Here is a 15681-nt window from a genome sequence, read left to right as displayed (position 1 = left end):
CAGAGTAACGCGTCGTGTGTGTGTGTGAGGGGAACAGGGTCACATCACAGGAGAGTGAACTGTCTGTCAGAAATCATAGCACGTCAGCTGTCTTAACCGTGGCTTGTGTACTGCATCATCACTGTGTCTGTCACGCGACTCTGTTGCCCTTTCGGGCTTGAACTGATGGTAAATCTAACCACATTATTAACTGTCTTGATATTTACTTTGAAAGCTGAAGCGATTATGGTAAGGGGCGTTACATTTCCGACGCGTGCTTGTGGTGTTCGGCCAATCACAATGCACTGGTTCAGCTGGCCAATCAGAGCAGACTGCGCTTGTCAAAGGAGGGGGCTTTGTTGAAAACGACGTGTTTGAGAGAGGCGGGGCATAGAGGACCTACAATAAATGTACAGTATTTGAAAAATAATGTGTTTTTTGAACATTAAAGCATGTCAACATATTCTGTTACACCAAATACACAAAATAATGATCTTTAAAATAGCATCATATGACCCCTTTAACAGTGTAAACAACTCTGAATGCATGAAACGGCATTGTACCCCCCTTTAATTGCGTCCTAATGGGTTGATTTTCATTGCTGGAGTACAGAAAGTAACAGAGTAATGAGCTCTTTTTCTCTTGATTTTGGGGTGAAATATGGCCCTAATGTTTCTTAATGAAATTCACCTGCTTTTTAAGTAGATCCAAACCTGAATTCTTTTAAGAAGCTAGTAATGTAATGCATTTGTATTGATCGTGTTTCTCCTTTATTCCCAGCGTGATATCTGGAGTAGATGATGGCGAACAGCTTAACTCGTCATTTCTGTGACAGGTTTGTGTGAATGTGAATGTTCTGACAGGAGAGAGGAGTTTCTGTCACTCACTCGAATGACGAGGTTGTCGATCGCTCTCGGTTGGTCTTCCTGGCCGTCAAACCTCACCTCGTCCCAAAGGTGCTGAATGGAATCTCCGGGAATGTCACTCAGGAACACATCATCGTTTCCATGGCAGCCGGAATCACTCTAGAAACACTTGAGGAGGTGAGGATTTGCCCAGCTAACAATTTCTGATTTCCCAGAACATTCCCAGAAAGTTTGCTTTTGCAAAAAGGTTTGAAGGTTTGGTAACACTAACACTTTACTTGAAGGGGTGTGCATAAGACTGACATGACACCTTCATAATCATGACATGACACATGTCATGAATATGAAGGAGGTTTTATGCATGTTTATGACAACTGTCATTAAGTGTCATTTGCTCAGTTATGTAATTTTTAATGCAAATATGACATTATTTGACCTAACCCTACCCCTACCCCTAACCATAGCCCATAACAAAGACATCTCAAACAATGTCATTTTTGCATTAAAAATTACATAACTGAGCGAATGACACTTAATGACAGTTGTCATAAACATGCATAAAAAACCTTCATATTCATGACATGTGTCATGTCATGATTATGAAGGTGTCATGTCAGTCTTATGCACACCCCTTCAAGTAAAGTGTAACCGAAGGTTTTTGTTGTTGTTGTTGTTGTTGTTAGTTTGTAGAATATTATTCTAATGCTCCCCTAATCTTATTCTAACGTTCCCCTATCCTTTATAGTTAGTTCATCTCGTTTCTTAGATATTCGTACTTTTATCATAAACAATTATCATAAAACTGTATTATATAGACTTGTAACAACCCTGTTTTGTTTTTATTTATTGTTTAATTAATATATAATGATGAACACATCAACCATCCTATGGAAGATTCGCCTAAATAAGATTACATTTTTTCATTAATTTACGGGGTGCCCAGAGTTTACATTTCTTCAGCATTAAATAACAATGACTGTTTTTTCAAATGTGAAATTTATTCATAGACATTAAAAAAAATTAATAAATCATTATTTGGCTTAAAGTAAAGTATTCCTCAGTGCATTTATTTCTTACCTCTAATAGTTTCGGTCGGTAAACAAAAACTTCTCGATTAGCATCATGTTCTCTTCAACATGGGCGCGATCTCTCCGAAATCATATTTGCTCTCAGATCTATATTAATTATAAGCAATTATTTAATAAAGAGATCGATTAGTCAGTCAGCCAGTAAAACAGGAGAAAGCGTGTGCTGGAGAAGCTCGTGCAGATCAGATCAGAGGCGCGCAGTAAATGACGATGAAAACAAATCCGTGACTTTATGAATTCTGCGCTTATCAAGCTACTCTTAACCCAGGCTTAATATTTTAGCCATAAAGTTTGATATATCTGATCATTATAATGCGTTTTGATCTAATTTCTAGATTTTATTAAACGCTGTATTAAACTACGTTCAGAGTTTACAGGCCATTACATAAAACATCTGCAACTTTGTTATATCTGCAGGTTAGTTGGTTATATAACCATTTTGGTATGTTATTTTTAGGTTATTTAAAAAATAATCACCCTGCAGCATTCTGAGAACGTTATTTAAAAAAAATAAAACCTTAAAAGAACGTTTCTGGAATGTTATTATTTGATTCCCCCCTAAAAAATTAACCATAATATGTTAGGGGAACGTTGTGTTTGCTGGGTACATGCTTTATCGTTACATGAATCTTAGTCCAAAACTATATCTTAATGATCAAAATTATGGCAGAATTTTTTTCGGGCACCGATAGCCTCGTGGTTAGTGCGTCGACATATAGGCAACTGTTCGAGTTCGATTCCCGTCTCAAGGAATTACTTTCCTGTCAGCTCTCTACTGTCCTATCCATTAGGGCACGCCGAAGAGCTGCGGGATCTCGGTCTGCTCCGGAGGCCCACACCATCACCGACCCCCACTACTGCATCTCGCCCACAGCGGAGGCGCCACAAGCGGCGTGAGAGGAAGCAGAAGAGGGGTAAGCGCGGAGATATCCGGTCTAGATGCCTAAATGCATTGAGTTGCTGCCATGTGATTGGCTGATTAGCAATTTGTGTTACCAAGCAATTGAACAGGTGTACCTAATAAAGTGGCCGGTGAGTGTATATATATATATTTCTTTTTTACATTTTATTTTTCTGTTTTTTTTTTTTTAATGTCAAACATCAGATTCCATTACTGTCTGTTTTCATAGCTGTTGCCTGCTGGGATGCGTGTGATTCGTATAATGCCGAATCTTCCCTGCATGCTCCTGGAAGGGGCACTGCTCCTCACCTGCGGCTCGTGTGCGGGACAGGAGGAGGAGACTCTCCTGAAGGCCCTGCTCGGCCCGTGCGGATTGGTGGAGGCGGGGCCTGAACCCTGGATCGATGCCCACGTGGGCTTGAGTGGCAGCGGCGTTGCATTCGTGAGTGACATGCCTTGTCCAAATACCCAGACTTGCGGTCTTTGCACTTGACCGTTTGACTACTTATATGACGTATTTCCTGTATTTGGCTCAAGTGAGGATGAAGACCACAAGTGTGTGTCGAACTTTTCATTACCTGATGGGACACACACTTAGTGTTGTAAAATGCAAGCGTTTACATAGCTTTATTTTTATTTGAAATACTTTGCATTTTAAAATCAACTTCTAAATGTCTGTTCAGTAGTCCCTGTAACATGACACAATTTAATTAGTTCTGAAAAGCAGTTGCAAATGTTGTACAAAATAAATATCACCACTACTCTTCTTTGCACCAATAAAACGTGCACCACTTTGTTTTTCTACCAAATTGTGTAATATCTAATTATTATATTAATATTTAACTTGCATTGGAAAGGTTTCCGTGACCTCTCGTGAGATCTCGGCAAAAAGTCTTACGATTTATTTCCAGAACATGATGCATGATGGGACACACTAAGCCTCGAATAGTGCTCCTTAATGTGGATTTAGTGTCCGTTAAGGGCACTGCGCTTTGGCGTTTTTAAGTCCTGGGACAGTCTTGCGCACTTACCTCCTGTTACGCTGTTACGCACGCGCTCTCAAGTGGCCAAGACCGCAAGTGTTGGTATTTGAACAAGGCAACAGTTTCTAAAAATGTAAATAAATGATTAAACTAAATAAATCTAAATGAATGAATAAATAAATACATTTACAGAGTACAGAACTATTGAGTAATAATGTAACATAATGCAAATAAAATATTAAATACTTTCCAAATAATACTTTACACACAGTTTTTTATAAAAAATTATAAAATTATACATTTTCAAAAAAGTTAGTCCAAAACTACACGTGTGTGTGTGTGTGTGTGTGTGTGTGAGAGAAAAGTCAGGGACTGAGAGCAGCTCATAGTCTAGATGAACAGGTTCGAGTGTTTGTGTAGTGATCTTCAGTGTTTGTGGAGTGGTAATATGTCATGAAAAAAATACTATAGTAATTTATAGTAAATACTATAGTGTTTTTGAACCATACTATAGTAAAGTGTATTATACTGTATATATTATAGTATTTACAACACTTTGTTAATGAATGCTACAGTATACTATACTGTAGTATAAACTATAGTGAACTGATAAACTGTAATAAATACTGTAGTATACTTTAGTTTTTATTGTATTGTATTGTAGTATAATATACCCTATAGTTGTAGAAAACAGTACAGTATTGGGTAAAGTAATTTGGTTATATTCCTATTACCACAGCAACTATAGAATTACCACAACAAATTAATTCACGTACTTTACTATAGTATGGTTCAAAAACACTATAGTATTTACTATAAAATACTATAGTATTTTTTCATGTGGGGTCTCATATAGGTGTATGTGTTTGCGGAGGCACTGGCGGACGGTGCTGTTAAAATGGGGATGCCCAGCGCTCTGGCTCGACGTATCGCAGCACAGACAATACTGGTAAGTGTTTGCTCACGAACCGCTTCGCAAAACAACAATAAGACATGAGAAATTATGCTTTAATCTTAGTGGAGGTGCTTAACCTTCAGAAAACACGGATCGTCACCTTAGCGTGTCAACTGAAATATTAAATTTTTTGTTGCATGTCTACAGTTTAAAACTCCCATTATTTATTTGTGATTTTGTTTTTTGCAACCAAAATTTTTGTTGCATGTCGGCAGTTTAAAACCATATTTGTTTTGCAATTTTTTGCAAATTGATCAAATATTGATTGTCAGCCGTAGCATGTCAAACAAAATACATCATGATGAGATTTTATTTTATGTGAAGTTTATATAGTTTTTATATCCATTTTTGCAAGCAAATGTTTTGTTACCATGTCTACAGTTTTTATTTATTTTGCAATTTTTTGCAACCAAAATTTTGTTACGTGTTTAAAACCCAGATTTGTTTTTTTTGCAAATTGATCAAATATTGATTGTCAAGCTTGGCATGTCACATGAACTCAATGTCATGATGAATTTTTTTTTTTATGAAGTGTGTGATTTTGTGCAACCAAATGATTGTTACCATTTCTACAGTTTAAAACCCAGATTTTTGTGTTTTTGTTATTTTGTTGTAATAAAGATTAATAGAATTTTAACAATGTGTCATATTGCCATAAAATGAAGCGGTCACTATTAAGAACTAGCTAGTTTCATTCCAAATATTGGTTTGTAGTTATTAATAAACTTACATTTCTACGGTGAGAGCTCAACGCGCTGCAATTTCAGAAAACACATGCAAATAGAAGAAGCACTAGCATATTAAGAAAACATCTGCATCAGTTTGACAGCACATGTGCTGCAAATACTCGCAACACAATCAAATACAGAAACACGCTGCAAATGCTCACAACACAAACAAATACAGAAACGCAAGTACAGACCACAACGGGAGGACCCCAACAATGCCAATTACCCCCAAAAAAAAGGAAAATAACCATCTTTTTTTTTTGTAATGATTACCATTTGTATAACCACAGTTGTACAAATACCATGGTTAAACTCTGGTTAGTGTAGTAAATCCATGGTTAATTTGTTGTTACCATGGTTTAACTATAGTAACCATTTTTTGTTTTTATTTATTTATTACAGTAATTGTGTATTTTGTCAGCTTATTTAGGCTAATAATAAAAAAAAAAAAAGGCAGCAAAGAAATCGTATGATCAGGATGTTAAAATAAACAAAAATCTCACATTTCAGAGCAAACATTGTTATAGTCCCAGCCATGTTCGTCACTTTGCGGTTCCCTTAAACATTTCCGATGTGGTCTGTGCCTATTTGCAGCACGTTTCTTTATTTGGTTGTGTTGTGAGCATTTGCAGCGCATTTCTGTTTTTTAGCGCATTTCTTTATTTGGTTGTGTTGAGAGCATTTGCAGCGCATTTCTGTTTTTTAGCGCATTTCTTTATTTGGTTGTGTTGAGAGCATTTGCAGCGCATTTCTGTTTTTTAGCGCATTTCTTTATTTGGTTGTGTTGAGAGCATTTGCAGCGCATTTCTGTTTTTTAGCGCATTTCTTTATTTGGTTGTGTTGAGAGCATTTGCAGCGCATTTCTGTTTTTTAGCGCATTTCTTTATTTGGTTGTGTTGAGAGCATTTGCAGCGCATTTCTGTTTTTTAGCGCATTTCTTTATTTGGTTGTGTTGAGAGCATTTGCAGCGCATTTCTGTTTTTTAGCGCATTTCTTTATTTGGTTGTGTTGAGAGCATTTGCAGCGCATTTCTGTTTTTTAGCGCATTTCTTTATTTGGTTGTGTTGAGAGCATTTGCAGCGCATTTCTGTTTTTTAGCGCATTTCTTTATTTGGTTGTGTTGAGAGCATTTGCAGCGCATTTCTGTTTTTTAGCGCATTTCTTTATTTGGTTGTGTTGAGAGCATTTGCAGCGCATTTCTGTTTTTTAGCGCATTTCTTTATTTGGTTGTGTTGAGAGCATTTGCAGCGCATTTCTGTTTTTTAGCGCATTTCTTTATTTGGTTGTGTTGAGAGCATTTGCAGCGCATTTCTGTTTTTTAGCGCATTTCTTTATTTGGTTGTGTTGAGAGCATTTGCAGCGCATTTCTGTTTTTTAGCGCATTTCTTTATTTGGTTGTGTTGAGAGCATTTGCAGCGCATTTCTGTTTTTTAGCGCATTTCTTTATTTGGTTGTGTTGAGAGCATTTGCAGCGCATTTCTGTTTTTTAGCGCATTTCTTTATTTGGTTGTGTTGAGAGCATTTGCAGCGCATTTCTGTTTTTTAGCGCATTTCTTTATTTGGTTGTGTTGAGAGCATTTGCAGCGCATTTCTGTTTTTTAGCGCATTTCTTTATTTGGTTGTGTTGAGAGCATTTGCAGCGCATTTCTGTTTTTTAGCGCATTTCTTTATTTGGTTGTGTTGAGAGCATTTGCAGCGCATTTCTGTTTTTTAGCGCATTTCTTTATTTGGTTGTGTTGAGAGCATTTGCAGCGCATTTCTGTTTTTTAGCGCATTTCTTTATTTGGTTGTGTTGAGAGCATTTGCAGCGCATTTCTGTTTTTTAGCGCATTTCTTTATTTGGTTGTGTTGAGAGCATTTGCAGCGCATTTCTGTTTTTTAGCGCATTTCTTTATTTGGTTGTGTTGAGAGCATTTGCAGCGCATTTCTGTTTTTTAGCGCATTTCTTTATTTGGTTGTGTTGAGAGCATTTGCAGCGCATTTCTGTTTTTTAGCGCATTTCTTTATTTGGTTGTGTTGAGAGCATTTGCAGCGCATTTCTGTTTTTTAGCGCATTTCTTTATTTGGTTGTGTTGAGAGCATTTGCAGCGCATTTCTGTTTTTTAGCGCATTTCTTTATTTGGTTGTGTTGAGAGCATTTGCAGCGCATTTCTGTTTTTTAGCGCATTTCTTTATTTGGTTGTGTTGAGAGCATTTGCAGCGCATTTCTGTTTTTTAGCGCATTTCTTTATTTGGTTGTGTTGAGAGCATTTGCAGCGCATTTCTGTTTTTTAGCGCATTTCTTTATTTGGTTGTGTTGAGAGCATTTGCAGCGCATTTCTGTTTTTTAGCGCATTTCTTTATTTGGTTGTGTTGAGAGCATTTGCAGCGCATTTCTGTTTTTTAGCGCATTTCTTTATTTGGTTGTGTTGAGAGCATTTGCAGCGCATTTCTGTTTTTTAGCGCATTTCTTTATTTGGTTGTGTTGAGAGCATTTGCAGCGCATTTCTGTTTTTTAGCGCATTTCTTTATTTGGTTGTGTTGAGAGCATTTGCAGCGCATTTCTGTTTTTTAGCGCATTTCTTTATTTGGTTGTGTTGAGAGCATTTGCAGCGCATTTCTGTTTTTTAGCGCATTTCTTTATTTGGTTGTGTTGAGAGCATTTGCAGCGCATTTCTGTTTTTTAGCGCATTTCTTTATTTGGTTGTGTTGAGAGCATTTGCAGCGCATTTCTGTTTTTTAGCGCATTTCTTTATTTGGTTGTGTTGAGAGCATTTGCAGCGCATTTCTGTTTTTTAGCGCATTTCTTTATTTGGTTGTGTTGAGAGCATTTGCAGCGCATTTCTGTTTTTTAGCGCATTTCTTTATTTGGTTGTGTTGAGAGCATTTGCAGCGCATTTCTGTTTTTTAGCGCATTTCTTTATTTGGTTGTGTTGAGAGCATTTGCAGCGCATTTCTGTTTTTTAGCGCATTTCTTTATTTGGTTGTGTTGAGAGCATTTGCAGCGCATTTCTGTTTTTTAGCGCATTTCTTTATTTGGTTGTGTTGAGAGCATTTGCAGCGCATTTCTGTTTTTTAGCGCATTTCTTTATTTGGTTGTGTTGAGAGCATTTGCAGCGCATTTCTGTTTTTTAGCGCATTTCTTTATTTGGTTGTGTTGAGAGCATTTGCAGCGCATTTCTGTTTTTTAGCGCATTTCTTTATTTGGTTGTGTTGAGAGCATTTGCAGCGCATTTCTGTTTTTTAGCGCATTTCTTTATTTGGTTGTGTTGAGAGCATTTGCAGCGCATTTCTGTTTTTTAGCGCATTTCTTTATTTGGTTGTGTTGAGAGCATTTGCAGCGCATTTCTGTTTTTTAGCGCATTTCTTTATTTGGTTGTGTTGAGAGCATTTGCAGCGCATTTCTGTTTTTTAGCGCATTTCTTTATTTGGTTGTGTTGTGAGCATTTGCAGCGCATTTCTGTTTTTTAGCTAGTTTCTTTATTTGTTTGTGTTGTGAGCATTTGCAGCGCGTGTGTTGTCAAATTGATGAAGATGTTTTCTTAATTTGCATGTATTTTTTCATTTGCAGCGCGTTGAGCGATCTCTGCCACCGTACATTTCCCATAAATTAAAGAGAACATAAAGAAATAATGTTTGTTTGATCACTTTTTACAAAACTTTTGTGGTAGCTGGGTTGAATACCAATGCTTGCCATTGACAGAATATGCTTAAATCTGGTGTGTTTCAGGGCGCTGGCGTGTTACTGCGTGATTCCGGGAAGTTCCCGGCGGAGCTGAAGGCCGAGGTTTGCACACCGGGAGGGACCACGATTCACGGGATCCACGCGCTGGAGAAGGGAGGATTTAGAGCGGCTACGATGGGAGCCGTAGAGGCGGCGACCGAAAGAGCCAGAGAACTGGGAAAGAAGTAGAGTGGGAATCGCATTTAGAGACATTATGATACCTGAGGGACAATTAACTTAACACCTTAAAGTCTTACTTTATTCTCCAAGCATATCCAGTAGTCAGTGATTCTGAATGTTGATTACAATGGCCTTGATAACGGATTGAAAGGTGCTTCTTAAAGTACAAATGAATGGAGAATTTCTTGTGTGCTCTAAGGGAACAATATACATAAGAATGTGCTAGATGCATTCACTTTATTTTCTGCACATGAAATGTTTATTTTGTCCACACACATGTAAAGAATGTGAAAAAAATCATATTAAATGTATAATAAATTAATCTCTAAGAAATCCACTTGGTCTTGTGTGCGCTGACTTTTGCTTATAATTTTTTAAAGCCTCATTTAATGGCACTGTGCATACTGCAAGTAATAAAAACATTTTTAAGAAACAACAATGTAAAGAACTACAACATCATTGTTTCACAACAATACAGTAAGTGCTTTGGTGTTCCTTAAACGTTTCAATACAGTGTTTCTCAAGATTCTGATTTGAAGTGTACTAAAATAAAAAAAAGGCTATATGAAGGATATAAAGTTTGCATTTGAGGAATTTATCATAGAATAAGATATGTCTCTCTTACAAAGTATTTAAAGAAAAAACAAAACTGACAAAAGAATTAAAAAAAAAAATGTTTATTTTTATTATATAATGTGTATGTGCGTATATAAAACATAATATCTAAGTATGCTGAATAAAAGTTTGTATATATGGATATAAAAAAATTAATTGGAATAAAAACAGTAACGTCTCAATATACACCATTTTTTGATGACGTCATATACGCAGTCGCGCTGGGAAACTGACGGAATGTACCATGTGGGAAAAAATGTGATGACAAAATATCACTTAAAGCACACTTCTATAGCACGGTTGTGCGTGTATGTCTATATGTATACAAATACGAAACTGACGTAAATACACTTAAGCCGCCTCAGGGTAATGTTTGGTGGTTTTGTGGCGGTTTTGAGGCAGTGATGTCCCCCGCTCTTGAGCGGGAATGGTTCGCGCGGCTCTCGCTAGCTCCTTCTGTTCCACGAGCGCGAGACGAGCAGCAGCGATTCATTCAACTCCAACTAAAGCGCTTAAAGTGAGTATTTGTGAGGGAAAATTAGGTGGTTTACAGCGGCTCATGCTCATTTATGGCTTTTTCTGGGTTTAAATGAATAAATAGTACTGTGCTGTAAATGTACGGGGTGTTTATCGTGCTCAAACGCCGGTTAGACGTCTTTCGTATGTTTATTTATTAATATAAGAATAATCAACACGTGATCGCTACATGACAGAAAGCCCATGCTTTTGTTACAGTCACTGTCATAATGAAAATACGTTTAATTTGTATAAATATCCAGTGTGTTGTTTGATGGGCCTGCCGCCTGCACGTGCAGGAAGTCCAGATTATCATAAATAATGGCGCATTCTCCTGTTTAATCGGATGATTTTGTGGTAAACCACAGATTTATTGATTTTATGATCTCTAGATAACGCCTGTTTCGTTTCTGAATCAACAAAATGAGTGATTAGGCTTAAAAAACACCTTTTTTCTCATAATTGCACATTCAGATCTGCTCAGATTGTCAACATGGTCACTAGAAACTATCATCTAAAAGTGATGATAATAGTGATACTCATAATAGTGAATTATTTTCAGTCACATTAGCCTGATTGGTATATTATTATGTAAGTTAAGCGACCTTAATCATGTGTAATCATGTTAGACTAACAGAAGTAACAGAGAAATACGATTATGCACATGGCACCATGATAATACCATATTTTTTTGGACATATACTATGGTAATCATTCACAACCATAGTATTACTATCAGATACCATCAGTGTACCATGTTTTCACCACGATGCATCTTTGTGAGGGCGTGGATGAGTGAAGTCCTCTCATTCTGTGAGATTCAATATAAACATACTTAATTGCACTTTATGGTTTATTGCTTGCCTTCGTTTGGATGAGAAGAACGTTCAGCTACATACTGTTTGTTTGATCGCTTTTCGTGTTCGCTGAAGGTGAGTTTGGACAAAGTTTGGACATGTTTGTTATTTGACACATCATGGATTTTTCTGTGTGTTTTGTCCATCCTTTCTTTTCTCCATCGCACTTTCAATTTGTGCTTTTTTATTCGTTTTCTGCTCAACGTCATTGTAAAGTGCAATGTATTTCATGTTTAAATCTAATGCACGTAAACTACGCCAGAGCGCGTACACACCTCACGCACCGGATGCCGTGCACGCGCCCAAAGCAGTTGGACATAGTGCTGTATTAGAGGTAAAAAAAATTATATAAATACTGTTCGGTTTCTGGCACAAACCGATCGTTTCGTGTCTTAAGACATCAATGTGTCGTCACGAGCCGCAGGGTTTAATTTGGATTTGTCTGTGCATGTTTTTTTTACTCTCATAGATGTTGTTACCATTGCCATGCATTATACGACTGATAGACTGCAACGGCTGGAGTTAAAAATCATCATTTGTGTTCTACTGAAGAAACAAAGTCACCTACATCTTGGATGCCCTGGGGGTAAGCAGATAAACATCACATTTTCATTTTTGGGTGAACTACCCCTTTTAAGCTGAAGTGTGTAATTTTTACTGAACCGAGGGTACGTTTGCATGACAACGATGTAGTAAAAACGGGAAAGTTGTTCCTTTGCGTTTTTGAAAGGTTTTGCGTACAGACGACAACATTGTCAAAATATCCCGCCCTGTTCCCATGGGTCCACCTAAATGACTAAAAACACTGTATTACGTATACCAGGCCAGTAGTTGGCGATGTCACTTTGTAAAGAAATGCATTACATTGCTGTTTTCACAAATTTGCGTTTACATAGAGACAAAAACGATATAGTTTTCGAAAGCTCCCACATTGAAACTCATTTTCAAAGGTTTGTGATTTCAGCTCCACAAAACGCCGTTGCCATGTAAATGAACAGCTAAAATGCATAAAAATGAAATCGAATAATGATTGTCTCCGAACAGGTTTCTCAATATAGAAACTTATTTCCACCAATTCAGACTAATTAGAATCGCAATTGCAAGTTATTAATTGTGAGATGTCAAATTAATTCTGAAGAAAAAATTCAAAATTGTGTGTTCTAAATTTGTAATTGCGCGTTTATAACTATTACATTTTTTATATTTTTATTAGGTGACGGAAATAAGCTTCCATACAAATACCCGTTTTATTAAGCTATTTCGATTTTTGTTAAATGCTAACCGTATTCTTTGGACTATGAATATAGTATGCTAAAAAGCTCTCTGAAAAGTATCTAAATTCATCGTCTACATCCATAAAAGCAGCAATATTTTTTTTCTCTTTTTTTTTGTAATGAATCCGTCTTCAGTACCGCATTTTAAAATATATTTTGTTTTTCAGCGTCTTGCACCACTTTTAAGTTGCCGCGTCAATGTAAATCGTTAACTTGTTTAACTTGATGTAATTTGCGCTTAAATAATTGATTTGTATATCGCAACATACAGTTTACACACTTCATGTTTTATGTTATCCTACTGCTGTGTGACTAATTCACCAGTTCCCTGTCACTCTCTCTCTTTCCTCTTTTTTGTTTATTTATCAATCCTCTTCTACCTCTGTATTTCTGGACACAAGAAAATGCGCAACAGAAGCCATAGGAGTTCTTCTTCGAATCAGTCCAGTTCTTCTGAACGGCAGCCGGACCAAACCAACGCAGGCGCCGAGGGATGTTTGTCCAGTACGACGCTGGAGGGTTTGAGATCGGAGTGTTCGACGGTGTGGTTCGACCGCATCGCGTACGAAAGTGCGGAGAGTCTTTACTACGTACGACTATTGCAGCAGCAAAACGGCACGACCGCTCCTGCGAGTTCTTCCGCAAGAAACAAGCAAGAAACCTGCCAGCATGGAGAGCAAGAGGCTTGTCATCATGTCGTTAATGCTGTGTGGGTGAATAAACCCAACTTTGACCAAGCCGAGAGCAAGTTTGTGGGCCGCGTTCCCAAGCAACCGAGATCTCTCCAACTGCAGGCCGCTAGCTGCGACGAGGGCTACCAATCGCAAACCCCGACTCCGCCCACACCGGCTTCCAGACCAATCAACGGCCTCCCTTCCTTGCCACCGCCTCCAATGTGGGTGTGGCTACAGAAACCTCTTTTTGATAAAGCCGAGGCGACTTTCTATCAGAACCTGTACGGCCAAAACTCGCCACCGAGAAACCCGGAAACCAGCGGCGACGAGTCCAACTCCAAACGTCGAAATGACGCGCAAAAAAAGCCTGTGGTTTGCAATCGGCGGGAAACCGACGACATCACCACCAATCAGGGAGCGCGCTGCTATTTCCTGCATGCCGACAGCGAGAGGGTGTGGCTAGATCGCGGTCGCTATGCGGAGGCGGAGACTCGTTTCTATGAAGAAGCTGCGGCGAGATCCGTCAAAACGTCTATAAACCATTCTAGCCAGAAGCAGAAGAAGTATGACTCAATACTCGAGAAAATACACTTTCCTCACACACTGTAGATAATTAGTTAGTTCGTTCACCGCCAAATTAAAGTTCTGTCATTTTAACAGTCCTGTTGCTCCAAACCTGCATTACTTCTGTTTCTTGAACCTCCTACGAATCGCAGTCTTTAGTGTTTTATGGCAAAAAGTGAGTCACACAGGTTTGGAATGGCATAAAGGTCAGTAAATGACAGAATTGGTGAATTATCACTTTAAAACGACATTTTACTCTCAGGGAACCATCAGTCTCATCCATTGCATTCACATGCAAATTTTATATTTCTTTTGTGCACAATCTTCATGTCATCGCACATTTTTCTCATGCCATTCTTTTTTGTTTTTCTTTGGTCTCTTTTTTTGGTTTATTCTTGCTGTGTTTGTCCGTTGTGTTGGCTTGGAAGAGTCATTTGTCTGAATTCAGTTTTGTATCATTTGGGTTTCTTCATTTGTTTGGTTGATGTCATTTTTGTTGTTGTTATTTTTGCATGGTTGCATTAACCTATGTATATTATTTGTAGTATTATATCCATGCACCAGTTTTGGGGAGTAACTTATTTTAGTATCACTGAGATACTATTATAGTTTTTATTAATTTTGAACTTATTTATTTTCATTTTCAAATGTTAAACCACTGAACTGTAATTTTTATGTATTTTTCATTTTCATTTTAGTCATTTTGTTGTTTTTTTTATTTTTTTTTGTCTTTAGAATTGGTTTTATTTTTCTTTATATCCATGTCATTTTATCCATTTTTTTTATTCATTGCTTAGTTTTTGTTATTTTAGTACATCAAGTTTAACTAAAATAAAATAAGCAACGTTGTTTGTTTTAGAAGGTATCTGAAAGAAAATTAATGATTAAAATTAATAATGCAAATAAAAATTAATGTTGGTAAATAAAAATATTAAAAGAAGTGTTATTTCACTGTAAAATAAGAAAATAATATAATTAATTTTACAGTAAAATTATTTTAAATAGGATTATTTTTATTTTATATTTTTCAAATTATAAACCATTATTTTGGCAGAAAAAAAATAATTATTTTTTTCATTTGAAATTAATTAGTAATTAAAAAATAATATTTTTTTGTTTTGCATGTCCATATAGTTTTTATTAATCTTTATTTATTATTTAATTTTGTTATTTTAGTACACCAAGTTAAACTTAATGAAAATGAGAAATGTTGCCTTGGCAAATAACTAAAATAAAACAAGTACATTTTGTTTCAACTAACAATTTTTTGTTTTAGCTTTATTTAAATATGATAATAACCATTAGCATATAAATTCACTCCCCAATACTGCTGTGCACCGTAGTTTGCAACATCCTTTCATTTTCATCAAGGAACGAACAGATAGCAGATCACATCCAGTCCTTTATCAGTTCACTGAAGATGTTTGTTTAGTGAGCTTGTTACAGGTCTTGTGTGTGTGTTACAGGATGACTGCAGCAGAGTGTTTGGCGCAGGAGAGGATCTGGTTCGATAAGCCACATTACGATGAAGCGGAACGGCAATTTTATGAGCGGATGAATGGACCCACGCAGCCCAAACAAGTATTAAATATATCACTTGCACCATTGCATCAGTATTACAGCATGTGTGCTAATACTACTGTTCCACGTGGTATTTTTGAAAGATCGGTAGGTTAATTCTAAATGTACATTTACTTAATTTCATGCATTTGGTAGATGCTTTTATCCAAAGAGACTTACGTTTGCATTCAGTGTATACATTCCCACAGTCCCAGGGAACTGAACCCATGCCCTCACC

At 37.0% G+C, this 15681-nt stretch overlaps 2 protein-coding genes and 1 long non-coding RNA gene across 3 annotated transcripts in view; all 3 read left to right on the top strand.

Moving 5' to 3' along the window:
• Nucleotides 1-9652, top strand: part of pycr3 (pyrroline-5-carboxylate reductase 3) — a 13262-nt gene extending 3610 nt beyond the window's left edge. Inside the window, exons 4-7 of the mRNA XM_016466325.1 lie at nucleotides 843-1022; nucleotides 3064-3276; nucleotides 4674-4766; nucleotides 9210-9652. Coding sequence (XP_016321811.1) covers nucleotides 843-1022; nucleotides 3064-3276; nucleotides 4674-4766; nucleotides 9210-9392 — 669 coding nt within the window. The 3' untranslated portion in view covers nucleotides 9393-9652. The remainder of the gene's footprint in view (nucleotides 1-842; nucleotides 1023-3063; nucleotides 3277-4673; nucleotides 4767-9209) is intronic.
• A 724-nt stretch (nucleotides 9653-10376) lies between these two features.
• On the top strand, nucleotides 10377-15464 carry LOC107672956 (uncharacterized). The gene is made up of 2 exons (XR_001632359.1): nucleotides 10377-10515; nucleotides 15350-15464. It is a non-coding gene; the product is annotated as an uncharacterized LOC107672956 (long non-coding RNA).
• Nucleotides 10689-14452, top strand: LOC107672955 (uncharacterized). Its single transcript, XM_016466343.1, has 2 exons — nucleotides 10689-11446; nucleotides 13047-14452. Exon 2 carries the CDS (start codon nucleotides 13050-13052, stop codon nucleotides 13926-13928), a length of 879 nt encoding a protein of 292 aa, XP_016321829.1. The 5' UTR covers nucleotides 10689-11446; nucleotides 13047-13049; the 3' UTR covers nucleotides 13929-14452.
• Nucleotides 15465-15681: the final 217 nt, after the last annotated feature.

The sequence above is a fragment of the Sinocyclocheilus anshuiensis genome, unplaced genomic scaffold (assembly GCF_001515605.1).
Source record: "Sinocyclocheilus anshuiensis isolate Anshui unplaced genomic scaffold, SAMN03320099.WGS_v1.1 scaffold540, whole genome shotgun sequence".
NCBI classification, from domain to species: Eukaryota; Metazoa; Chordata; class Actinopteri; order Cypriniformes; family Cyprinidae; genus Sinocyclocheilus; species Sinocyclocheilus anshuiensis.
This window is presented reverse-complemented; position numbering and strand designations above follow the sequence as displayed.

Bases quoted from the DNA above. Each gene is read 5' to 3' on its own strand.
- LOC107672955 (XM_016466343.1), top strand. From the start codon at position 13,050: ATGCGCAACAGAAGCCATAGGAGTTCTTCTTCGAATCAGTCCAGTTCT.